Genomic DNA, 26,904 nt, shown 5'->3' with positions numbered 1-26,904 from the left:
ATGTCCGACTCAGGAAAGTAAGTGCTGCTGGTTGCAACTAAATTACTTGTTTTGATTTTCATTTTGTTTATTGTTTTGTTTGGTTGGTTTTTTGAAATTATTATTCCCCTCTCCTGTAAACCATCAACTATAAAAGGTGGGAAAAATAATTTTCAGATATGGACCCTTCCTTAATGTGCTTCTGCAATTTAACTGTCCCACAACAGTGCTCTCACAGGGACTTGACTGTAACGTTGGGAGTATGACTCTGTTTTTCTTTGTTTTGCTCTTTTAAAATGAGAGGCAATTTGGAAGATCCATCTCAAATTTAACAAGAGCCCTGGACAGTCTTAAATGTATCCGTTGGTTTATTGTTTTATGGTTGCTTTTTTGTTTTTTATTATTATTTGAACCTGTTTTATACCATGAAATGTGAATTGTGACTCCTAGCAATATTAACATTTATTCTTAAGCCTTTGCTTAAATTTTAATGATTTATCTTGCTTATATTGTTGCTTACATACACAGAAGAGGTATTGGAATTTTTTTCCTCATTCTACCTTATGTAGTGTCATTTGAGATGACTCATTAGGATTGTATTCCTTAAGTGATGTGGAAGAGCAGATTCTAAATTTGTCCCATAGACCCACAACATCAAAACACAACATAAACCCCCTTGTTCTTATGGCGCTTGCTCAAGGTGTAGTATCTGCCAAGCAGTTTTCCTGACCAGGCCCAAGAGGTTGGAGTGGATGTTATGCATTTACAGAACACTGTTTATGTTACTGGCAGCAATTTCAACTTGCAGTGATGATCTTCTTAATTAAAAAATGGAAAAAGTTGGTTAAAAACATGTCTGGAGTCAAGCTGCTCAAAATTAAATTACGTACAGGATGAAGAAGTTGCCTTGTTTTGTTTCCCCCAGCCCTGTGTGCGTCTCAGCTGTGCTCTGCTTCTAGCTAATGGGTTTGCTGGGGGGGTTTATTTCCTTCTAAATCTTGTTCTGGTCTTTCATCTGAATTAAGGAAGACAGAGACAGCCTTTTCTGCCATGGTTTGACAGCTTAGAGTGCTTTTAAAGTAATTGGAAATGTCCAGAGTAGGAATATCTCACATGGATGTGTTAGAAGCAGCCGTGCTGCAGCTGGGCACATCTCTGCACCTTGGATTGCTGATTGCCACTTCCAGCTTTCAGCCACACACCTCATAGGCTGAATAAATCACCATGGGGAAGGGCATGGTGGAAAGCATCCTTCTTCCTGGGATACTGATGACTGGAAAAATCTCTGTTTAGGCATAGCTAGAAACATTTTTTTCTGAAGTGAAATTGGATAGAGAACCAGGGTTAAATGTTTCACTACATGCTGTCCGCTCTGTCTTTCTGAACTGGGAACAAATTTGTTTTGCAACTTTCTCATTCTGTTGTGTGTGTTACGACAAGGATGCCTAGACCTCAGTGAGGTAGCCAGGTGTGTGTGCAAGTGATGCAAGAGGAGGTGTGGCTCCTTGCCCTCTGCTTACATACCTCCTCCTTTTCTTTTCCTTCAGCTTTCTCTTCACATTAGACTCACAGTTTTCTATCTTAAAACTTTTCCAGCCCCAAACCTGGTTATAATATGTCTTTGCACCAATTTTCCATCCCCTCTTCCCAACAGCCGGTCCTGCAGCGCTTGACATGAGCGACAAGGAGTACCTCCAGCTGCCCTTTGGGAATGCTTCTCGTGCCATAGCTCAGAAATGCTTGTATCAAAATAAATAACCTAGTAAGTTTGTTAACTGACAAGTTAAAATTGTGTTACACATAGGTGCTTCTCAGGACAGGTTGCAGGAAGAAAGCTTAGTCTGAACTGGGATGCGTTTACATAAGGTGATTGTTTGCCTACATACCGAGTATCTGTAACTTTGAAATCAGTCGATTTGTTCTCAAGGTTATCTTTTCTGCTTTGAGTTTGTGTTTTGGGCTTGCATCAGTGGCTGGTTTGTTTCAGGTTAACCTGTGCTGATGCCTGAAAAAAACACACAGCAATGAGAACATCTAGCCTGATAAGACTCAAAACCTCCGAACAACACTTTCTTGTTACCAGGAGGTGTCAGAGTAAAGTCCGTGCAGTGAGGTGATTTAGGTTGGGTGTGTACAGGTGATGCGAAGATGAAAGTTAGTGATAAATAGCACTAGTCCTTTCCCTAATCTCCCCATTAGTGCTGGCATGCAATCTGTTTATTATATGCCTTGCATATAAGCCCCACAGTGTGTAGGACTCCCCAGATTCTGTGTAGATACTGCTGTGTATCTGACCATGCCAGCTACTACTGATAGGTGCCTGATGCGGGTGTGATCCAGGTACCATCTGACTCTCTTTTCTGGTGAAGGAAGCCAAATGCTGCAAATCTTGTTACATTTTATGTTAAATGTAAAAGAAAACAAGAGTTTCATCCCAGGAAACAAGACAAGAATCCCAAAACTTGAGCGGAGTTGGCGGAATTGAGGTAGTTTGAATGGATTTGAAAATGTGTATAAAGAAGCCTTGGCACTGTGTTAGAGTTGAAAATAGGTGTTACTCTGTGTGCGTGTGCTTTTTCATTTGTTTGGAGCTCGCAAGCATGAAAAATGCACGTTCCGCATGGGCAAGGGTGGTGGAAGTTGCGATGTGTGTTACACGATACCACTCGAGATGTATATTCAGTCATTAATACATAATACATCATTCAGAGATGTATTTTCAGCTGACGAGTTGCAAATCAATGTCTGCTATTGCAGCACACGCTTTATGGGAGTCTCATGCGGAACAGGCTTAATTTTTCTAATCTCCTTCCAAGCGTTAGGAAATAAACAATTTCCTAATCCATATCACATTGGTGGTGGCGTTTGTATCCTAACTTGTGCTAGGTGCTGTGCAGACACAGAGGGCAGCAGCTTGGCTTTGACCTCTCACAGCCGTATGTTGGCACCAGAGCAGTGTTACCTCCCGGGGCGTTCTGCTCGCTGGCAGTGGGGCTCTTGCAGCGTAGAGAAGCGATGTGAAAACAAGACCACAAATATGAGTAACTTCAGGGCTAAAATTACCATCCTTATTCACACTTTAAAATAGCTCCATATAGACTAGGGTTTTATTTGATGAGAGTTACACTTATTTTGTGAGAAACTAATTTATTCCGATATGACTAAGTGAAGCAGAACCTGCCCTTAGCCAAGTCCTGTTTATGTATTCATTTAGTATGAGTGTGGATAGCGGAAGACTGCAGCAAGCTGGACACTCTGAGCTTAGCAAAGCCACAGCTTTTCACATTAAGAAACTAATTCTATCTAAGAATATATTCGAATGAATATAAAACTGGTTTTAAGGCTTTAATTTTAAGGTGCTGTGATATAGATGTAGACATATATACACACACAGAGGTAGGGAAACAAGTTTCTGACCTTTCTATAATATATTCTTCATTGCCTGAAGCACGGAAAAAAGGTGTTTGGAATGATCTTCTTTACCTCTTGTGGCTGTTTTCACTAGACTGATGGACACTGCTCCCTTTTGAAGACTTATAGTTGTCTTTCCTGGAAAAAGTGTTTGCACTGATGATAGAAATCAAAGCTGTCTGCTGTATTATTATTATTATTTTCTCATCTTTTCCCCCAGTCCCTCCCCATTCTATTCAAAGGCACATCAAACTGCTCCTGGTATTTTTACAGAAATTGCTCATAAGTGAAGCATCCACTGATGTAGATGAATATTTAGAGCTTGGCTGAGCAGCACATGGGCTGTTTCATACAATTGTGAGTTCACAGTTCAGTTACAGCCAGGCACAGCATTAGGCTGATGACATAAACTACACAGAATGGTAATGCAGTCCAAATATTTGTGCTGTCAGTGTATATTCTGATCACATCTGCTCACTAATTTTTCTTGGTAAAGTGATTTGGTTTTGGTTTCTTTTCCCACCTTTATTGAAGCAGATTCTTATGTTTCATGTGTCAGCAGAGCTGCTCTTCTCTTTGAAGTTGAGTGAAGTTTTTGAATATTTGTGATGTGAGCTGTGAAAAAATTACTTTGGCTCTTTGATGCCGTGGGTAGTTTGGAAAACTAATGTATTTGTTCTTTTTGGATATGTGATGATAGAGACCATGCAAGCATCTTTTTCATGCTAATTCAAGAAAGACAATTTTCAAATGATCTTGTAAGATTTTAACATCTCTGTTAGAGCTGAAGTGACCCATAGCTAGCACTTCTTTCATCAGGAAACAGAGCTAGCAATGCCCAGGTCATAAACTTTTTTTTTTTTTCTCCTCTCTTAGAACAAAACTGAATTATAATCCTCCAAAGGATGATGGCTCAACATACAAGATTGAACTTGAAGGGATATCTGTTGATATCATGAAAGAGATACTAGATTACATCTTCAGTGGGCAGGTATGGTATTAAAAAAAAATAGACAGAAATTGAATTATTTGCTAAAATAACCTGGGTTTTGACAGTGTTATCCTGAAAGATAAACTTATAAAGGTTTAAAGCTTTGTCATAGAACTTCCACAGTGTTCTATCAAACTGGTGCTGTGCATGTGAAGTAGAGGTAGTAGGAGTTGTCTCTGCTCTTCTCATGCCATGGGAAAGACTCTAAAAAGAGTCACATCAGATGCTTTTATTAAAATTTGTGGCTACTTTCAGTAACCTGCTTTAAAACATGCAGTCTTTGACAGCTGTAAAAGAGAACTGAATTGACAGCAACAGAGATTGAGACCCCATCACTGAACATAACAGTACATCAGGCATCCTCCCTTCCTGACCCTCATGCCTGCCTCTCCGGCCCCTTGTTGCTGAGAGCACGCCCCTTCAGATCTTTGTGCCAGTAGCCTGAGCAGAAATTCAAGTTGGTGTGTCCAGTTTATTCACAATGAGACGGAGATCATGAACAAGTGTAACTTTCAGCAGAAAACGAAAAAGCAGATATGGCTTGAAATTCTCTTCTGGACATGCATTTAAAAAAATTACTAATTGCAGCAAAATTCATTTTAGGTTCTCAAATTAGATGAGCAATTTCATGGTTCCTTCAGGCACAAAATTTTGCTTGATGCCTTCTGTCAAGCAAATGCCTTTCCATCCCTGTGTTAATTTATAAGCGGGTAGTAGTCATATCAATTTTGTGTAATTTTTACACTGTCATTAATAATCCATTTTTCAGCCACTGAGAATGAGTGTAATGAATGCGGGCATGTCGTGAAACAAATGAGTGGTAGTAGCTATAACTTCTAAATTAATTCTTGCAGATCAGGCTAAATGAAGAAACTATCCAAGATGTGGTACAGGCAGCTGATCTCCTGCTGCTTACAGACTTAAAAACTCTCTGCTGTGAGTTTTTAGAAGGTTGCATAGCTGCTGAGAACTGTATTGGTATTCGGGACTTTGCACTGCACTATTGTTTGCATCATGTTCACTACCTTGCCTCAGAGTATCTGGAAACTCACTTTCGAGATGTCAGCAGCACAGAGGAATTCTTGGAACTGACTCCTCAAAAACTGAAAGAAGTGCTGTCAATGGAAAAGCTCAATGTTGGAAACGAAAGATACGTCTTTGAAGCAGTGATTAGGTGGATTTCTCATGATTCAGAATCGAGAAAGGTCAGGACATCAAAATGTTTGTATTTTGAATGGGATCCAAACCAGTGTGTTTATTCTCATTGGTGGGAGCTTAAAATAGATACATTTCTTTCAGGGCTAATCTTGCATTTACAGAATTAGTTGAATTTTGCCTGAAGTGCTGTCAGCAGTGATGTATTGATGGTATATCATCTCTCTCTATTATTTAATAGGCATTAGGGGAGGAATGTACCTTTTTGGCATTTGTTGCTATAATGTTGTTGTAGAGAGAAAGCAAGCAGCACATTAATAGTGAAACTTTGAAGACCAGATGCATTTTCTTAGTAATATTACATGTTGTAGATTTTATTGCTACTTCCACATACCAAAAACACTCTTGTAAGTTTTTGATAAATACAGAAGCATCGTCATACAAGTGCCTTACTGCTGTTCTGTGAAGTCTGGGGGATTTTCAGGCGTTTATCTCTTCCTGTAGGTTCACATGAAGGATGTCATGTCAGCAGTGTGGGTTTCGGGCTTAGATGCAGCATATTTACGTGAGCAGATGATGAGCGAACCGCTGGTACGGGAGATCGTCAAAGAATGCAACAATATTCCCCTCACGCCGCCGCAGCAGGGAGAGGCCATGCTGGCCTCCTTCAAGCCCCGGGGTTACTCGGAGTGTATAGTGACTGTCGGTGGAGAAGAACGAGTGTAAGTATGAAGTGGCATTGCAGGTTGTCACAGTTAGTAAAATACAGGGGTCTAGCACGCATGGCACGTCTAAAAACACAGCGTGGAGAGAATATGAGCACCTAATGGGCTTATTACTCTTTCATTTGGGGTTCTTTTTAAGTTGGTCAGGCACACCTAAAATACCTTTGTGAATGATTCAGCAATAAATAGCTATTTTGTGATAATTTTCTGACATTTACCATGTACTAGACTAGAGTAAGACGTGTTGTTTGTTCAGTAAGCATTGGCTGGGGTTTTGTTGTTGTTGGTTTTTTTTTTTTCTTAAACTGAATAGATGTTGCTCAAGCACAGAATGTTGGAGAAATCAGAAAAGCATCTGTAATAAATCTTAAAAATAATGAACGCATGCTTTAAGTGTTTTGTTTATCATGGCTGGGATTCAAAAAAAAGTCATTATTGGTGCATCTGAGATGCCACGTGAAAATTCCTGTTCCCCACAATAGTCCTATTTTGTTTTTCTGGAATATCCCCTGCAGTAGAGGGAGGGTTTTGTCCTTTTTAAATAAGTTTAGCACTTAAATGTTTGCTCTTTATAGAAGTGTAATAAAATACTCAAATAGCATTTTGCACCTCAGTTTGTGGATTGCTTGGACTGCTTTACTCGGACATTACTAATAACTCCCTATCAGTTCTTTTTAGTTTGTTCAAAGTTCCTTCATAAAAAAAATGTTACAGACCGGTACAGTGTGAACGAGGTGCACCTGCTTTTTATGTCTCCAGGCTGTACAAAATTCAATTTACACACATTTGGTTTGGGGGTTTTCTCCTTACCAGGGAAATGCTACAGTTTATGAATATATATTAAAACAGGAAAAAGCAAACTTTGGACACAAGCTGTTAACGGTGAACTTGTAAAACTCTGTCTTGTCTTTCTGTTTTTGTTTGTTCCCTCCCCACCTTGTGTTCAGATCACGGAAACCAACCTCAGTGATGCGGTGTATGTGTCCTCTTTATGATCCCAATAGACAGCTCTGGATTGAACTTGCTCCTATGAGTATTCCAAGGATCAATCATGGAGTATTGTCAGCAGGTAAAGGGGAACTTTGTATTTGTAAAGTCAATATTATGAAAACTTACCAGTGCCTCAAAATCTGAGATACAGCTTATAATAATATTTTTTTTCTTAAAGACTGACTGCACTGGGGTTATTTCATGCTTCCCCTTTGTCTGCCCAAAACATAACTTGATTCTGTGAAAATCCCTGTCATCTGAGTGTCTTAAAATCACTATTCCCACAACAGTTTGTGGGAATCTGCTGCATCTGTCTCCAGGTGTATTTAATGTTTTAGATAAATTCTAGTTGCTGCATCACTGAATATATTGAAAAGTATCTGTAGAAGTAGACTTGAGTCCAGATATAAATATGTGTTTTACCTTTTCCAGTCCAGAGTTTGACCTGTGACTGGTCTGAACCTCTTTGTGAATTCCAGGATACAGCTCACCGGTCACATTGTCTTGCTCAGTGTACAGGTGTGAGACCTGTTTTTAAGACCGTGTTACACTTTTGTTTTACAGAAGGATTTTTATTTGTGCTTGGTGGTCAGGATGAAAACAAGGGAACACTAAGCTCTGGAGAGAAGTATGATCCAGATACCAATTCATGGAGTTCCTTACCACCAATGAATGAGGCAAGACCACTGTCTAACTGTTGGGTTTTAAGTTTTTACCTTGGCAAAATGTTCCTTTTCTTCTGCAAAATTTTATTCTGAATCTCCAGTCACTTGCATCCTACACACTCAAAATCATGCTGCAGGCTGACTTTTGTTTATATCCTATTGTTATACTTGTGGTCCAATACTGACTGCAGGATCTGGGAAAACTAAACAATTAGTGAAGAGCTAGCTGTAAAGATGAACTACAAAATTTCCGGAATTTCATAGTGGATCAGTCATATAGTATACTTAACATTCTGTATATACTGACATTATAAACCAAGAGAACTCTTAAGTCAACAAAGGGATCAGACTGTGCAGAAAAGATGGGCAGAGGACTGGCCAACAGAGAACTCGGCTTGCACAGACATATTTAGGTTTGGTTTGAGTTAATGTTTCCTCCTTCATATTTGCATCATCAAAAAGTAACAATTTATTGCTTGTAAACATATATCCTTAATACACCCATGCTTTTATCTTCTTAAATCAGCATAGGGTGTTTATTAAGAAATTGTTCTTTGCCACAGAATTGTCCTCATTACAGACTCTGGTTGGCAAAGGCCTGTAGTTTTGGCCGCATTTGTATTTATGATGCATTAAGTTTCCTTCTTATTATGAGTTAGACTTCACAATATATTATGTTTACTGTGAGGCTGAAGGTAGCTGTGGTCCTACATACAAAATAGAAGAGCTGCCTTTTCACAGATAATAGGGCTGAGTTCTACTGCTGTAGAGACCTGAAAGCAACAGCTTTATCCTAGAGACCCCTGCTATGCAAACTGAAATGTGTCCAAGCTCTCTTCTTAGATTTCTCTGCATTTCCAAGCTCTGTTCTTAGATTTCTGTGCATTCTCACTGGCTTTTGCTGCACTGTCTTTTTTGAATACCCTTTGTTTTGTTTAGTTGAATAAATTAATAATCATCTTCTGGAGTTTAGGGCTTCATTTAAAAAACAAACCAAACCAAAACCCAGGTATAATATCAGTATCACTTTGCAGACAGATATGCTGGAAAAAATATTGTATTGATTTATTCATAATGGCAGTTATGTTTTGCAGTGTTGACTTTATTGATATTCCTTAGGCACGACATAATTTTGGTGTGGTAGAGATTGATGGAATTCTGTATATCCTGGGAGGTGAGGACGGTGAAAGGGAGCTGATCTCTATGGAGAGCTATGATATTTATAGCAGGACCTGGACCAAGCAGCCAGACTTGACCATGGTTAGGAAGGTAAGAACTACATCAGATTTTATCACATGACTTATTGGTAAATAGTTAATGCCTATATATATTTTTTTTCAACCTTTTGCTTCAAGTAGAAGCTATAACATGTAGTCTCATAATGAAATGAGAGCAGCTTCTTTGTATACCAAAACAAAACAGTGAGAATTCTATGCACAGCGTTGTTTGACGTGAGGTACAGGCAACCCAAATACATGTATGTGTGTGCCCGTGTGTTTATCTAGTTTTGAGCTCTCGATACTGTGCATTTGTGTGTAATTTTAGATTTACTTTTTCTTTTTTCCACAAGATTGGCTGCTATGCAGCTATGAAGAAGAAAATCTATGCAATGGGCGGAGGCTCCTACGGAAAACTTTTTGAATCTGTTGAGTGTTATGACCCTAGGACTCAGCAGTGGACAGCAATCTGTCCTCTGAAAGAGAGAAGGTGAGTGAAAATGGAAGGGTGGAACTAGATTTCTGTGTACAACCTTTTTTAACACGCTGATGAGAGGAAATTGTCCTTTCTCTGATGAATCCCTGAAGATAGCTGTCAGAAGCCCTATGAATTTCACCATGTCTTTCTGAATTGTGGTGGCCTGCTGTTGAGTAAAGATAAGCATCCAAGCAATAAATACGAATTTTGTGGAATTACCCTCCTGATGTTACAGTTAACACTACCCCGATGCAAAATGAAAACCAGAAATTGTAGTTCCATTGGAACTTCACATTTTGACTAGAGATAAATACTTTTCTGGTTGTTTTACATGGTCTGAATTAAGTGCTTACAATTCATATTCATGGCTCATCTAATCTTGTTGAACATATAAGGTGCATGTGTGCTTATATAAAAGAAAAAAGGTTGAAAAATAGAGAAAGTTCGGAAGGGTATATGAAATGGTTTTGATATGTTGTGCTTTTTTTTTTTTCTTATTTGTATTCTCAGATTTGGGGCAGTAGCCTGTGGAGTTGCCTCTGAACTTTATGTGTTTGGCGGAGTTAGGAGTCGTGATGACAGTCAAGCCAGCGAGATGGTGACATGCAAATCTGAATTTTATCATGATGAGTTTAAAAGGTAACTAGCTACAGCTACAAACATAGAAAACACGTGCCTTGCACACTCAGCTGTCTGTTCCCACCTCCCTTGCACCAGCACTTCAAAGCTTGTTAGGTGTGTGCCATGTCTCTCTGTTACTGGATCACAAAAGGTAAAGTGAGTATGGCTGTTGCCAAACATCTGTCTGCTTCAGTGGCTTGTCCTGCTAAAATACCACTCCGAAGGCCCTGGGCTGCCCTGCAGTCTTGAGTGCCCCTGAACCTTGATCAGCTTGACCAGGTAGTTTGCCTGGTTCTTCCCCTGCACGCTGTGGTTTCCCCAAGTGCAGGGTGCTGCCGCCCCCACCCCTACTCTGAGCTTATGGGGGAGTGTAAGTGTGTGCAGGGATGCTTCTTCAGGATCCGGCCCTGTCTCCAGGGATTTGCAGCTTAGGAAATTCTTAAGTGAGAGATAAGAAATTTCATGCGTTTTTGTTCCAAGCATTTACAGCCGATTGCTTTTTGAAGCCAGATAGGCTTTTGCCATAGGAAAGACACTGTGGATGCTATACATTCCACAGCCGCCTCAACACACTGTGCATTGTGCATGGCTAATCTCCTCTTGTTTGTTTTGAATCCGCTCCTGATGACTTTGTTGGTTATCTCTTGGCTCTGGTATTGGAATTCACTTTCCTACATGTGGTAACTATTCAAAATGTTATGTTAGACAGAATTTTGTGTATAGTCACATTGTGGAGAACCTTATTCTCCAGTAATAACTGGCAAGCTTTAGTTCCTTCAGTGGTTTTTTTTCTTTCATGTAACTATAAATTGGATGATGTTCTTTTTTATAAACTAAATTGAAGTAAGACTTTGTGGTCAGGTGTTTCAAGGCTTGCTGACAGTGAAGGAGATAAATACATCTGTATTACAAGTCAAGACTGGTTTATGATCTGACCTGTATAAAAGCGCACAAAAGAAGAATAGTAGATATAAGTTCATTATATGATTTTCTTGTAAGATGTACGTGTTAAGAGACTTCAGTTTCTGTATGAAGAGGTCTTCAGTGTTGTTCAAAGTGGTGTCCAATCTAGCTATAGTTAAATGAAACTGGAGAAAAAACACTCTTTAAAGTGGTTATAGGAAGCAGACAGATAAGAAAGGCTATTGCTGCTGCTGCTTTCTAGAGTTTTCTAGCTCTATAGGGGTGTGGGAAAAAGCTAATAGCTCGTTGATGAACTTTTTGGCAAGAGGTCTTTGAAAGGGAAAGAATCCTGGAAAGAAATGTTCCCCTTTCTCCTGCCTGCTATTTTTAGTTAATTTGCCTGACATATTTCCAGGCTGATTATCTTCTTCAAAAGATGATATGTAATAGCTCGTGACTCCCCACCAGCGACTGTAAACATGTTTCACTGGTTGATAGCGACTGAGCTTTCATAAAGCGGGGTTTGAAAAAGCTCGGAGGTTCCAGCCTAGGTGCTGCAGGTGAGTCCTTGGTGCCACCTGCTGACTGCAGCACACATGCCTGCCCGGCAGTATTTCTAATGTGTGTGTGGTGTCTTTGCTTGGTGGCATCCCAGAGGTCTTACAGGATTCAAGTCAAGTTCTAATAAAAATCCAGTTGCTTCGGGTCTTGTTCTAGCACCCCGTGTGTTGTGTGTGCGGCAGAGGGCTGTGCTGGCACGGGGGAGGGTGAGGCTGCAGCAAGTAGTCCTCCAGTTGTCGGAGGAGGCATGTGTTGAGGGCTGCTGAGATAGTCAGACTTTACCTTTCTGCTCTGCCACTGCACAGAATTTGAGCTTAGAAATTTAACTCGGCATAAATTTGTGTTTGTGCTGCAGACTGTTCACAGGTTTTGTGTTTTCCTTTGGAAACAGAAGAGCAGGACGATGCCCACCTCTGCACCTAGTGCTGGTAGAGCTGGGGTTTGTGCCTCTGCTCAGGGTTTTGGAAAGCCCCAGTCCCAGCCCCGGGAGGCAGAGGGGGTGTTGCTGGCCAGAAGAGGGTGCAGGTTTGCTGTGCTGTGTCGCAGCACCCAGCTCGTGGGGTCTCACAGTTCCCCGAATGCGCTGTGCGGGCGAGGAGCCTTCGAGGGTGGCTGTGGCAGTGCCTGTGAGACCCGAGCAGTGGTACCCGTGGGGCGAAGAGAGAAAAAAGCCATAAAGGGACTTCCCTTCAAAATGCAGTTAGCAAATGCTTCCTCCTGCCAAATCCTGAGACAAAATACTTTCTTGGCTGATACTCTTCTTTGAAGTAAGATTGAATATGAAAAGTTATCATAACTTCATTATAATAGTGTTTCACAAATATCAAATGAATACCAAATGAGGGCAGGTTGACTCTCTGGAAAACATGAGGGTATTATTTCCTGGGCTGATTCAGAAATAACAGAAAACAAATCTAAATCCCTTTATTTTGAGTAACGAATGAAAGAATCACAGAATCATCTGGGTTGGAAAAGACCTTGAAGATCATCTAGTCCAGCCGTTAAAAGCTTAGTGTGCTTCTCTTAAGTCTATAGAAACCTTATGCTAAATAGCAACGTGTGTTTGATTTAGTTAAGCAATTCCACTTGCACTGGGTATCATGTGCTCTGCTGTGCATCATTACTCAAGAGTAAAGCATAAGTGGTGCTACAGATTCTAACCACAGGTGGGCAGTTACCTCTCTCTGTTCCTTAGTGTATGGTTAATGTAATATATACAAAGACTGATTTTTCATCTCAGACGTTATGCAGTTACTACAAGGTGATCAATTTATAGTTGAAAAGTGCATTTATTTTCTCAGCAATCATTTCTGAAACAAATAATGGTAATTAGTCCCCTTCAAACGAGCAGCTTCAAAAAGTCATCATGAAGGCTATAAGCACCTTCAGACTCCACAGTGCGTATTCTTTTTGTAGTTACAGTGAAGGAATAATATTGGAACTATCAGAGCTGAAATACCACCTTGACAGCGTATGTGCATGTTACTGACAGAAGTCCAGACGTGTTGGGGTAAGGGAGGACTGTGGAAAGGAGGAATGTTTGTAAGATCATTTAGCAGCAGTGGGTTAAAAGCACAGCATTTAAATTCTAGCAGTCTCAAACCAAAATTCATAGTAATTTTTTAAGTTACATACCAGTATTGCATACTTCATAATGAGCTACAGACTTTCCCAGCTGTTTTTAAGTAAGTGCAGAACTCTGTCACGTTCACTTTCTGTTTGAATGGAAAGAATTTTCTGTGCTGAGTTCAGCCATCACATATTGTTGGTTTACAGTGATGTGCAGCGGTGCACGCGTGGATGATCTGCGTCATTTCTCGTATGTGCCTTAGTTCTCATTGCCCGAGAGTACAGGATCTAGCATCATCCTCAGCATCCAGAGTCCACGAGGATCTGAGTTACAGGTTTTACTTAATATATGTGTCAAAGTATGTACTTATACCAGTATATAAACATATTAATTCATATAAACTGGCATAATTTTGGCTTGAATTGGTTTAAAGGGCTTAAGATTAATTTACTTAATATTTCTTACTTTGACAGTAGCTCACTCCAGAACTCACAGCACAGTCTTTCAAAACTTACTCTTAACTCTGACGCAGACTTTTCTAAAGACTAGGGATATGCTGAGATCTTCACACTAGCAAAAAAAAAAACCAAACATTGAGACTCCTGTTAAGCTATACTGTAAAAACAAGTAATAAAATAAATGAAGTGAGACAGAATACTAGCATATGCATGAAATGTGGACAGGATAATGTGGAAAATAATTCTCATATTTAAAGTACTTCTGTAACTGAGTTTTTTCAGTTAATATTTGTCAGCCTTAGTCATGTGCATGAGTGAATTTAAGTGAACTGAGGATAGAAAATATACACGTCAGACTGCAGGTTTTTTCAGGATGTAGATTTTTTTTTTTTTTTCCCAAAGGCTATAGATTGAGCTTTGTGTACATTGCATCCTGTTTTTTAAAATATTGATCAAGCTAAAAATAGATTCTTTTTATAAAAATGTGAAAATGGGAGATGGAGGTGTAAGGATATGCTTCACTCAATGATCCAGTGTTGGTCTACTCCATAAAAAGCAAGAAATCTTAACTACATATTAAAGACCTTGATGGGTCTGTCTTCTGCCAGAGTTCATAACTTATAATATGCCTTTCTGCATCGTGTAGGTGTGTGGAGAGCTGGATGTCTGTACGCACTGGGTTTTCTTTTCTTATCAGTGTGGATATTCACAAATATTTAATAGAGAACAAACTGGCTTTAGGATTCTTTGCAAGAGCTGCTGGTGGAGCTCTGTCCTTGAGTATAACCACTGCTGCCTTTCACTGTGGTCTGTAAGTGGGGTAGGCTTTCTTCCTTCTTTTCACAAGCTTCTGGTTCAAAAGCATTATCAAAATTTACAGGTATTGAGGGAGGTAGAAGTGAGAGATACTTGTTCAGAAGCAGTACTTGGTAAAAACTCCTTAAAAACATTATTTTTGCTACTGGAACATGGTAAAAATAAGGAAATACTTTCAGCAATATGTAACAGGTAAACTAAATAATCTTGTAACACAGCATGTGTAGTTAGGAAGATTCTCCCATTCAGTGTACAGGAATTTCATTAAAAGAAAGTGCTTATGCAAATATAATGAGAAAACTAACTGGCTGACTGATAGCACTGTCAGATGAGAGGAACACAGAGATGTTCATTCATTTGTAGGCTTCCTTTCACAGCTGGTGAGGTGACGTGTTTGGAACATGTTGGCTCTCTATCGCATCTCTGTTTATTTCCCACTTCGAAATAAAACCGTTGCCATCCTGCTTATTAATTACAGCACTGTGGATAGATATTTTTTTGTTGTTTATATCGCTTTAAGGCTGAAAAAAAAATAATCTGGATTCCTTCCCCTTTTTTTTTAATTTGAATGGAAGCATGTTTCAGAGCAGTCATTTCTGTCTGTGGTTACAGAGGTACATGCCTTCTCCCCTGCTCCTCTCGGATGCAGTTTGAGTAGAGCCAGCCCAGGGAAGTACGCAAGAGCTATGTTCCGAGGAGTGTTTTCAAATTCCTGAAGATTGTGAGTTTTTTGTTATGGTGTTTTTTTCCATACTGATCAAACAGCAGGCACAACCCATATTAAGCTGGAGCTTAGTCAAATTCTGATGAAACATGACCCCTTGCCCTTCCTGTCTTTGTTCCTTCCTAGTTTTAACTGCTAAAGCTGCTGTAAGCGTTCCTGAAAAGTTTTGCTTGTTTTTTAAAGTGTATGTGAAAATTCATTATCAACCTTTCTCAACACAAGCAACTACAGATACTTTAATATTGTCTTTTGTTGATGTGCAGTACGAAGATGCTTGGGTCCCACACTGTTGTGAGGGGTTTTTTATTTAAACCCCAAAACCTTGAATATTTAGTGCAGACAAACCCCTGAAGTTCACATGGTTTTTCCAAGCTCAGACTTAATCAGTAGCTAGATCAAACTCTAATTCTGTTTTTTCCCTTCTTCCACATGGTCCTATATTTACTGTTTAAAAAATAAAAACGACATTGTAGCCTTCCTCTTGCATTTCTCTGCCACTTACTCAATTTTCATAATTCTAGGTAACAGCGCTAAAAAGTAGCAAAAATACTGACTTCCCAGTAAGGAAAGGAATGAAATATGGTGAAAGGTATTCTGCTCTGTAACTTCATTTCTGAATCAGTGTAGAGGACTTCTTTTCTCTATTCTCAGTTCATCTGTCCTCCTCTGTGACAGCTACAAACCATTTCCTTGCTTTCTGCTGAATTTTAACTCTTCAGTGTACAGCACACATAGACACGATAATGGATAGCTAATGCTTGCATTTGGGCTTTAAAAATTGATCTCTCCAAGATAATGGGTATGTAGCAGCCTGTCCTTCAGTGCCAGAAGAGAGTCTCACTTCTGAATCATGAGTTAAGATAATGCAGGATTTTTAAAGGTCAGCAGTATTTGTGAGGATATTTCCTATCATTTTCCCTCAAATTAACAAGGTATGGCCATGAAAATGCATAGGATGCTTTTCAAAGGCTTTTCAAACTTTCCTGTTCTCTGTAAATTATTTAATAAAAAATCTAGGAGCAGTCACCTAAAATAGCAGTGATCTCTGTCTTCAGGGTCTATAAATAGTAACTGCGACAGCATCTGTGGAAATGCAGCAGCATTTTGTAGAAATTTAGTTCAGAACCATAGAGAGGATGCCGATGGCTCTAGATAAATGGGACATCTTTACAAGGTAGTGTCCTCTGTGGGTGATGACTACATACTTACCTGGTTCCCAAAGGCTCCAGCATGGAAAACTGCTTTTTACTTAGTAGAAAGATGAGGCTGATGTAGTGTTGAAATAAGAATACACTTGAAGTGAACATAGGGGACTTGTAAGATTATCACAGGAGCTAGAAAGTGATTGAAAAGAGCCTGTTACATGATTGGGAAGATCTGTTTCAGTTCCAGGTACTGGACACTTCTTTTCTTTCCCAAAATCCCTTACCATTTTGATTTTTTTGTCATCTGTCCCTTGTTTAAAGTTAAGCATTGCCAAGTGCTGCGTTATTCTTACTGGCCTGGGGATTTCCTGTCACTGATAAAGTGCAATTAAAGAAATTAGGGAATTATGCGGGGGAAGGCACTGCTTAATAACGAGGCCTTGCTATATAGCAATTTGTTATTTCCCCTAGTGCAAATTATTAAGGCTTACATGCTTTTATGATGCTACTGATTTTAAGACAAAGCTGCCTAAAATTTTCTCTGTAGGGAAAATTGACTGGTATAGCTGTCGTAGATGAGGCTCTTAGATGCCTGCTCTCTTCCAGAAGGTCACGCTGCGTGGCTGCAAGAACAATTTATTTCAGATAGATTACACAGATGAGTGGAGCAGTTCTGAATAAATTCAGGATAAAGTATCCCCAGCTTCCCAAGGTTTTCCTGGCTAGGAAAACCCAAGACTGTCCTGAACTAGGCAATGTTCCCAACAGTTTTTACGTAACAAATTAACTTGTACAATCTGCTTTTGATTCAAAGATGGAACTTGCAATAAGAACCTGAAATTCTTTTAATGTGCTCGATAAAAATTGTGTACTGTTTTTTTCAATTATTATTTTTACAGGTGGATTTATCTAAATGACCAGAACCTATGTATCCCAACGAGTTCTTCATTTGTGTATGGAGCTGTGCCCATTGGAGCCAGCATATATGTGATTGGAGATCTCGATACAGGTCAGGATCAGAACTAATAACCTCCTGTTTGTCTTTTCCCAGTCTTTTAAATACATGGTACTAATGAGAGGGAATTTTTTTAGAATAAAAGTCTGGGGCTACGTTCTGGGGTTAAGTTACTGTTGTCTTCAGGGCAATTAGGCTGGACATACAGAAACGCTGGTTTTGTGCATCGGAGATCTTCAGAAACAGATTCAGTGTTACAAGCATTTGGTTGATTAGCAGTTTGGAGATCAGAAGAGATCAAGACTAAGAGTATGTTACTGCTTTTGTCTAAATATGAGAAGTGCCTGAGGTTGTTTCTCCTATCTTTGCAGTGGTAACCAGGTGGTTCTGAATTTAGGGGACATTGTCCAGTGATTCATATGGATGTGACAGTGGTTCTTGACTCTAAATCACAACCAAATAAATATGTATTAAATGTATTCAGTACTCAGCTTTCGGCATATGGCCATATACTGTAAAAAACATTAGGAAGACTGCATGCTTTCATGGCCATGTGTACACACGTGTGTGTGACAGGGCTTTCTAAAAATATGACAGGCCAAATGTCAAATGTAGTGGGTTTAAGTAGGTAAGAAGTAGTTTCCTCTTGATAATAATTTCAGCCATACATCCAGAAATTGATTTGTGTTTCTGTGCATGCTCTTGTTCACATATTTGCCTTATTATTTTAATCTATAGGTTAAATGTGGTTCTAGCTACAGTGTGTTTTAAGCTTTTTTTCTTTTCCTTTTGTGCATCTGTGAATTCAGGTACAAATTATGACTATGTTAGAGAATTTAAAAGAAGCACGGGAACTTGGCAGCGCACTAAGCCACTCTTTCCCTCGGACCTTCGCCGTACTGGCTGTGCAGCTTTGCGTATCGCAAACTGCAAGCTCTTCCGACTGCAGCTTCAACAAGGATTATTCCGCATTCGCGTACCTTCTCCGTGATCTCTGTGCTGACAGTGGAGGAGACTGGAAGAATTCTGCGCAGTCCACCATAATATAGCTCTATATAAAGGAAAAGCTGAGAAATTACAGCTGAAACTTACACTGTATGCTGTGCTTTGGTATGGTAACTGTTTTTGTTTTAAATGCTTAAAAAGCTTGAGTCTCAGTTCTTGTTTCGGGAACAAATAACTTAAGTATACATTAAAAAGAAGAGAGGGGGGGAAAATAAAAGGGGGGATTCAAGGAAACACCTTCAGTCGTAGCCATTTGGAGTTTAAACCATGTTATTGAAGGAGGTTTTTGGTGTCTGAAACTGGGAATCGGTATTCCTTTGTCGAAGTTTATTGAAAAGCAAAAAAGATTTTAAGATGCGTTTCCCCTGAGGGGAACTGATAAGAATAAATGTGCTATCTTGGACTGGATAGCTATAATATACAGAAGCTATATGATAACCAACCTCCCTGGTATACTGCAAAGACTGTTTGACCATAATGCCGTAGGAGATGTTGGTTGTTGCACCTTTTATTTCTAGTCCTTCCTCAAAAGTTAAGGTCTGTGCCTAAAAAATGGTGGAGGTGTGTACATATGGTTTTTCATTCATTTGCGATGTTTTCATTCCTACAAATATTTTTAATATATTTAAAACGGACTAATCTGAAATGGATACAGTATACTACAGAGAAGTAAACTGTTTTTTCTACGCTGTCATTTGACTAGCCTGATGAACTGGTGTACAGATCGGTGCCGTGCGTTTCTGTGTGGGCTTTGGTGGCTGTTTCCTTGAAGTAAAATAGGAAACAGTGTTTGGAATGGTTAATGATGATTGCTGCTTTTGGTAAAAGACAACAAAACTTGACAAGTTAAAGAAAATAGGTTGCGTTCCTTTTTAATTCAGATTGGTTGCAAACTAAGAATGGTTTTTAAGAGGGTTATAGAAGGGTGTGTTTTTATCTCTGTTAGAACAAAGGTGAAATATGCCAAGGACACATTTGTTTTACAGAAACTATGATTTTTGGACTAAGAGTTAAGGAAAATTTGTACAGCGACTTTAATTTGGGATCAAAAGTTGGTTTACTTAATGATTTCCATGCTAAGGTACAGTCTTGTTTACTACTGTCTGACTTGGAAAGCTGGGTTTTATGGTGTGGTTATAGTGAAGAATTTAGTATCTTGCATTTTATTTCTTACTAAGTCTTGTTCATATCAATAGTGATATTTAATTGACTTCTATTCATAGTCAGGATCAGCTGGTAGAACACTTTTACCTCAGTTTTTGATTTCATTATTGTGATGGGTGGGACGTAACCTGTATTTATTTAAAAATAATAAAATGAGAGAGATGGAAATAGAAATAAAACCTCCTACCCTTCAGAAAACGAGACTCTGTATAACCAGTATTATAACTACATACAGTACTTTCCACTCTGCAACTTCGTGGACCTCAGACAAGCCGATCTCTGCCCTCAGCTGTGTTAGTGTAAACCTTCGTTATCTTTCTTGAATCATCTTAGGTATGCTGAAATATAATCCCAAATTGGTACAAAACAGTTGTATTTCACAAAATATTCCTTGAAGAGATGTTCTGAAACTTACTTCTGCTCAGTCCTTCCATAGTGCTGACATGTGGTTGGAATTACTGATTCTGAGCAAAGAGGTGGGAAGAGAGGGCAGCAGCCAATCCATTGACCATTATTTATTAATTTTTTTTATTTTTTACAATGCTGAAGTGCTGCAAAACTTGAACTATATACATCAATTTTCTGACCTATATTAGTTGGCATATCAAAAGTTTATATATTTATGCATTGCAGTAAACTTGGTGTGTGTGTGTGTGTGTGTGTGTGTGTGTGTATATATGTCTTTAGATTTTAAATTTATATATAATGCTTTACTTCAGAAATGTGAACTGCTATTTCCACCCTTGGCTGTCTTGTGATATAAATCAAGTGCTGTTAGTTCATTTGTAAAATTTCCCTTTTTTGAAAAAATACTACATTGTTCAATTTTTTTTCTTAGACAAAGTGCCAAGATCCCATATTCAAAAGTGATGAATGTTCCTAAATATCTATTTCACTTTTGAGCTCAGTTTTCTAAGTGGCTTAGAAAATTTTTGAAAATATTACTCAGAATATTGCAGGCTGCTATCTCTTGAGTCCCTGTAGCTTTCCAGTACACTTGAGGGCATTCAGCATCCAGAAAACCTAAGTAATAAATGCACATAATAAATCCAAATTGTATATACTCTAGCAGTGTTTTGCAGTTAAAGTTACTGAACCAAATGTTTACACTTAAAGTAGGATTAACGGTAGGGTGTTTTTTTATTTTTAAATATAAATAAAACAAATCTGTTGGTAATTGGTGTGTTGCAAATGCACTTGGTGAGATTTGCCCAAGAAGTTTAAGCCTCTTCACCCGAAACAGTTACAAACTTAATTCCTTAGGGCGTGGGTACTCCTGTCACTCCCTGCGTGGTTGGCGGCCAGGGACCAAGTCTCCTGGAGTTTTGGATGCATGCTCGAGCTGAAGATTTTTAGGCACTTCTGAGATCTCAAAACTGGCTTCCTTGGCCTTGCTTCAAGGGGATGGGGATCATCGCTCACCTGCATTGTCTGTGGGGCCAGTCCAGGAGATGCTGTAGCCTCTGTGTGTGTGTAGGAGGGAAGGAGCACATCTTTCCGGGGCTGCCCTGTCTCTGTCTAGTTCTGATCTGCAGGCTGGGTGACGAGTGCATCTCTTGGGATGTGCAATAGCCAGGTTTGATTGCCTCCCAGTTTGGAGCAAGGTTTTGAAGGCAAAGCTCTCCTTTCTGCAGGCAGACTCTGATTGCACAGGGATAGCTGACCTCTGGCTTTTCTGGAGAAGGGTGGTTGGTTTCAGTAGAGGAGGGAGGCTTTGATACCAGAGGTGCTGAAAGGAGAAAGGTCACCGATTCCCTGAGTGTTGAACATGCAGACATGGATTGATTGTCCTGGGTTCACTGGTGCATGCCAGCACCTCAGGTGTCCCTGCTTGCCCCACGGCTGCTCACCCCTGTGTATGCTGGCTAAACCACAGGGGAGGCAACTCGGGAATTTTCTCAGTTTGCAATCCAGAGGGTTTAGGTTGTTTGGCAGTTTAGAAACTTGTTTAAGTTGTCCTTGCTTGGCACAGTAGCTTTAATTCCTTCCAGCTTGTGAATTGGCACTAAAATTCAGTCAGTCCCCTCACAGGTGACTTTTTGAATGATTTTCTTAGCCAGCTGTCTGTGCCACCTACTGGCTTCCAAGCATCAGGCTTTTGTAGGCACCTTCCTTACAGATTTACCGAACTCGGGTGCCTTGCTGGGGTTGCGAGTCCATCACAGCACTGAAATGCTGATGTTTTGAGACCAGTGTCTGTATTGCTGAAGAGTGCTGACGACTTGTTGCCCCCCACACCTCGGATCGGGGCTGGGTCCTTGGGTGCAGGTCTGAGGTAGCTGCATCTTGAGTCAAGCTCAGCACAATCCCAGACAAGGACTGGCTGGGTCACGTTGCAGGCTTGAGAGACTTGGGGTGGGCCTCTGTGTCCTTTCCTTTCCCTTGCTGTAGAATTGGCCAAACCCCAGCTATTGCAATGAGAAAATTGCCAAATATGGGGTAGGGGTTGTGGAAAATGGGAATAGTGGTGACTTTGCTCCCCTCACTCCACCTCAAGTTTTCTTTTCCTTTTTCCATGTGCCACAACTTATTTTTGGAAAAACTCTGGAATTGCTAATTTAAAGGTAAAATCAAAACTTCGAGTGAACAAGTGGAGAAGAGAGAATGCTCTAAGCACACAACAGCGTCCTCAGCACTTGTTTTATGCGAGTAGTCTTGTGGCTGCTCTGCACGCAGAAGGAGTGACAACAGAAGCAAAGGTGTAAAGTGCAGTTGCTCTCATAAAATAAATCTCTTGGGTTTTTTTTAGGGAGGCACACACCTCCCTGGTCTCTGTTTCTTATCTGGCCCTGTGAGATGCTCGTGTTCCTAAAGACTCAGTGTTGGATTTCTAGTTCTCATCCTTTCTGTTTTTATAACCTGAAAAAGAGGCGTCCTGAAGAGTCTTCTGCTTTGTTATACTACAGCAAGGTCTGCCTGCCCTCAGATCTTTTATCAGCTATTCCTTTTTAATTATGGTGAAAATGCTGTATCAACTCAGATCTTCTGGGTCAGGTGACTTTCCGTAGCTTTGACGGTTCTTCATCCTTAAACAGAAGGCAAATGAATATGAAATTAACACAAAAGGATGGTGATGAATCTGAAAACTAAAGCAAATTTACAAAATCAGCTCACTAATAACTGTGGGCAGGCTGTTTTGCTTTTGACTGCACAAAACTTGCATGTCACACAGTCTACCTTCTGAAGCGGAGTTCTTGCTGAAAATAGGAGTTTTTTTCATCAAAGCTACTGAAGCACTTGGCTTGCTTCATAAACTCCCCTTTCCAGAAAAAAAAAAACAAGCAGCTTCATGTCTTTTGCAGTATTTCTTGGGCCCACATAACCTGGCAAATGCACAAGTACAGAAGTGAGGGGTTTGGGGACTGTTTTCTTCTCTTTTAACTGCAGTTTCTCTGGTTGGTTCTATAAATACTGTGGCCATACAGCCTGCATGGGTTTTGGTAACGTGTGTGTGCCATGCGAAGTGCAGGATGCAATAACAAATGCAAGTTGTAACAAGTGCCAAACTTTTGGTTTCCTCTGTATATATCAATAACTCAACTGTTCTATTAAAATACAGAGATGCTTAAAATTCACTGTGTTCCAAAAGAGAGCAGTGGTTCTTTTTTTTTTTTTTTTTTTTAAATACTGTTCTGCACGTTTGTGTTACTCTTCACAGCTGCCTTGAGACATCACTCCATGTGATGCACATGGACACTTTGCTCTTTATTAGAGCACTAGTGCCATGCAAGTATATAACAAATGGCAGCTGACAACAGATTTTAGTATTTAAAGTTAGAAATATTTAGATAAAGTGCAGTTTGTTTGAGATAATCTTATCTGCGGAAGGAAAGCTGTGTCTCGGGAAGTGTGACTATAACCAGGGACACGGGCATACTGAAGATTGTAACTATGGTATGTTTTGGTGCCACTCACAGCGATGCTTTTCGAGGAGTTACATTTAATTTGGGGTATGGATCCTTTCTGTCTCTAATGTTAGCATCAAAAGGTTTGGGGGTTCGTGTTTTCTTAATTCTTTGCAGTACTTAAACAGTCTCTTCGGGTGGGTGGGAGGGGTGTTAATTATATACATGTGTATTTTGCAGTTAGGAGCTACTATTTCCATCTTAACTTGGAGTATTTCCTTTTACTGTTAAGGAATGAGTACAGACCTGCGTTTCAGTCACCAGTGCTGTTTGACATTTGCCATTTTCTGTTGTTCTTCCTTGTTATTGGAGTTGAGAGCTGCGTCAGTAGGGTCTGTGTTTCCGTGGCATGCTACTTGTGAAACAAAAGTAAGGAGATCTGTCTGATCTTTTAAGACTGGGAAGGTGAGCCAATAAAAGCTGACTTGGAGATACTGCTGTAAAGCCAGGAAGATTTGGGTGAAGCACCACTCATTTTCTGCAGGTGCTCTGAAGTTTACTGACAGGTTGGGCACCTGCTCTCCAGCATCCCTGTAGTTTTTGGGGTTGTTTTTTTCTAGGAAGTTACTTACTGTAGGAAGGATTACAGCCAGGCTTTAAGGTGATATCTCTGATCAGCCGTGCCCTGCGTGACTCTTTAATCTAACTGCTGTTGTACTCCAGTAATCAATTCTCTCTGATTTTTGATTAGCAGGTAAACTAAAAGAATAGACTAAAACCATGCAAAGTGCCTAACTAGATAAACAACCACTGAAAAGGTTTAAGGGTAATAGGAGAATTAAACTGTAAACTGCTTCCAACAGGTGATTATGTTGTAAATTTGTTGGTGATACAAAAATCTTGAAGATATTTTTTAAAATGGCTTATTCTAGGTGGCTGCTTATTAGTTAGAGAAATAATTAAAATGCATAAAGGTTTTGTTTAGAATATTTGAAGGTTATTTGAAACGAGGTACTGAAATGTCTTAAAAAGTGAGCTGGAAGATTGGAACTCTTTGATGTACAAGGCTAAATCTTGTTGCCCAGTATTTTTGCAGGGTTTCATGTGAATAATGAACACCTACCAGAGCCCATCAGTAAATCAACATACTCATGCCGTTGCCTGCCTATGCCCTTGGATTTTCATAATGAAATGAGACTATACTGAGCCCTTGTAAAAGCTGATGGATGTGATTAAAATAGTGAGATAAAGAAGCATCCCCAGTGTAAGTAACATTATTTTATCGATAAAACATGAAAATGTATTTTTTTTTAATACTAGGTACTTTTGAATTATCACCTTATGTCCTTAATTATTTTTTTTCTTTGCCTTTCCAAATTCTTTTCAGTTAAGGTAAGACATCCTCTCTTTTTGTCAAAGGCAAGTTTTTAATCTGTAGTTCTAAACCCAGTCAGAGCCTGAAAGACACCATTTTAGCAGGCTGTACAGCGGGCTCGTTTTACAAGTATAATTTCTGTGCATTCTGTTAGCATGTTGCCACCTCTCCTAATTTCAAAATAGAAAAAAAAAAAAACCCTGTGGGACAGTATTGCACCTGATGAAAACAAGAGCCATTTTGGCAAGTCTGAATTTCGGTATGTGATAGGCAGAGTGCTATAAAACCCCTATCCCCATCTTCTTGAGATTCACACCTTAATGCTAAAGCTTCAGCTAGGCAGCATCTGTTTTATTAATTTACACATGATAGCAGGAAGCATTATCAGCCTCGTCACTTGTTTTCCTATTTTTAGGACTTGAAAAGCAAAGTCTGCTTAATTATTAGAATAAGTAAACCAGTGTACTGGTTTATCTGGCAAGGTGGTCAAGTTGAACAGAGCTGACATTCTCTAAAGCTCTTGTTAAAGTTTCTTTCTGAAGGGAAGCCAAGGAGTACCCTCTTCAGAAATACTTTCAGAACTAGTTTTAAACTAGTGCAAAGGTCTCTTCTGGATTGCTTAGAGAAACTGGGATCTCTTCTAGCTTAGGGAAAGAGCTGCTTTTGTTTACTTGGGGAAACAGCTGCTAAGTCAATTTGAAGCATTTTTTTTTTTCCTACTTGACTTCCAAAACCTAATGATTTGCTTCTTGTAATTAAAACTATTTTGTATTTAAGGGTCTGAGACTGTTTTTGCAGTGTATGATGAGTAGTATTCTATTGTATCTCAGTTTAATCAATGTAAACAGCAAGCTGTGTTCTGGTAGACTCCCGGAAGGTAGCTTTACAGTGTTAAGGGGGGAGGAAAAGTGTCAGTAAAACAGCAAGATTTCTCCTTATACTGCGCATGGCCTTGCTGTGTGTATCTGATGGGGCAGGAGACCATTTCTGGCACAGAGCTTCTGTAATTGCCACTCCGCGCTGCCCTCGGTTGGGATGTTGCCCAGCTGCAGACACGTCGAGTGCCAGAGAGGACTCGAGGCTGTGGCTGGCCAAGAATTGACCCCTAAAGCCCTGTCAAACCAGTGGATGAAGATTCCTGGGCATACCCCATGCATAATGCTGCTTTCTGGTCTCGGTTGGTTTGCTTTTTATTAACAGGCTCCAAATTTTCTTCTGAATGCACTGCTGTTGCTGGTGGTCACTGGGAAGAGCTCCTGTGGGCTGGAGGATGTCCACGCAAACTTGATCTTTCTGTGCGCTGGCTTTTTGCGCGTCTCTGCATCCTTTAACTCCACCCGGTACACGTGGGGAGAGTGCTTGATGCATGATGAAAGGACTTTTTCATCAAGCTTGTAAAACGTGTCAGCAGGTTCAAGATCACCCGAACATCTGTAAGCAATCCTGTAGGTAGAACATGCGTACCCCACTCCTGTGTGAGTGTTACTTGTGGCTGGAAGTCTGCTGCCTTGTCTGTGGGGAAAAGCCCCTGTTCCCAGCTACCTCATTTTTTTTTTTTTCTTTGCACTTTGTCAAATCTTTTTTTTTTTTTTTTTTTTTTGGTTTTGTTTTAAATTGCATTTTGTCCTTCAATAAAAAAACCTAAAAGCAGACAAGAAGCGGGGCAGAATGATGCCGTTGTCCAAGGACAGTTTAATTTCATTTTAAATGCATGTTTCTGTACAAAAAGACCAAGGTTGACCTGCAGCTGCTGTAAAAAGTAAATAAAAATTCATATTACTTGAAAGTAACTATTATACTTGTAAATGAGAGAAGCAATTGAAAGACTGTCCTGACAATTTTTAAATAGGAAAAAATCCGTTTAAAAAAAATAGAAGTCTCTGCTCTTATAAGGACAGATCAGTTAGTTTTCTCTCTGCCTCTACTCTGCACTGTTTTGCCTGTGAACTTGATCTGTTATCTCAGTGGAGAGATTCACTGATTGTTCTGTAATGTCTAATCTGGATTTTTATTCCCATGGAGTTTCTCCTCACCTACAGAGGAGAAACTGTCCAAATAAATACCCACCCTCTGTATCTGATTATATATTTGCCCATTTGTTTGAGCTCTTCAAGTATGCAGGGGTTTGCTTAGCTTGAAGACTTTAAAAAA

At 39.7% G+C, this 26,904-nt stretch overlaps 1 protein-coding gene across 1 annotated transcript; it reads left to right on the top strand.

Annotated features, from left to right (window-relative positions):
* Window positions 1-26,904, top strand: GAN (gigaxonin). The gene is made up of 13 exons (XM_026856912.1): window positions 1-17; window positions 4,267-4,381; window positions 5,236-5,586; window positions 6,041-6,258; window positions 7,209-7,330; window positions 7,816-7,928; window positions 9,036-9,185; window positions 9,487-9,623; window positions 10,122-10,250; window positions 17,309-17,418; window positions 18,174-18,340; window positions 19,457-19,460; window positions 25,954-26,904. Exons 1-13 carry the CDS (start codon window positions 1-3, stop codon window positions 26,082-26,084), a joined length of 1,764 nt encoding a protein of 587 aa, XP_026712713.1. The 3' UTR covers window positions 26,085-26,904.

Source organism: Athene cunicularia (genome assembly GCF_003259725.1).
Source record: "Athene cunicularia isolate RWA chromosome 11 unlocalized genomic scaffold, athCun1 chr11_part1, whole genome shotgun sequence".
Classification (NCBI taxonomy): domain Eukaryota; kingdom Metazoa; phylum Chordata; class Aves; order Strigiformes; family Strigidae; genus Athene; species Athene cunicularia.
Note: the sequence above shows the minus strand (reverse complement) of the source record. Positions and strands in the feature narration are given on the sequence as shown.

Coding starts and splice junctions, on each gene's coding strand:
- GAN (XM_026856912.1), top strand. Junction 4,382..5,235: donor ATTACATCTTCAGTGGGCAG/GTATGGTATTAA, acceptor TAATTCTTGCAG/ATCAGGCTAAATGAAGAAAC. Junction 9,186..9,486: donor ACTTGACCATGGTTAGGAAG/GTAAGAACTACA, acceptor TTTTTCCACAAG/ATTGGCTGCTATGCAGCTAT.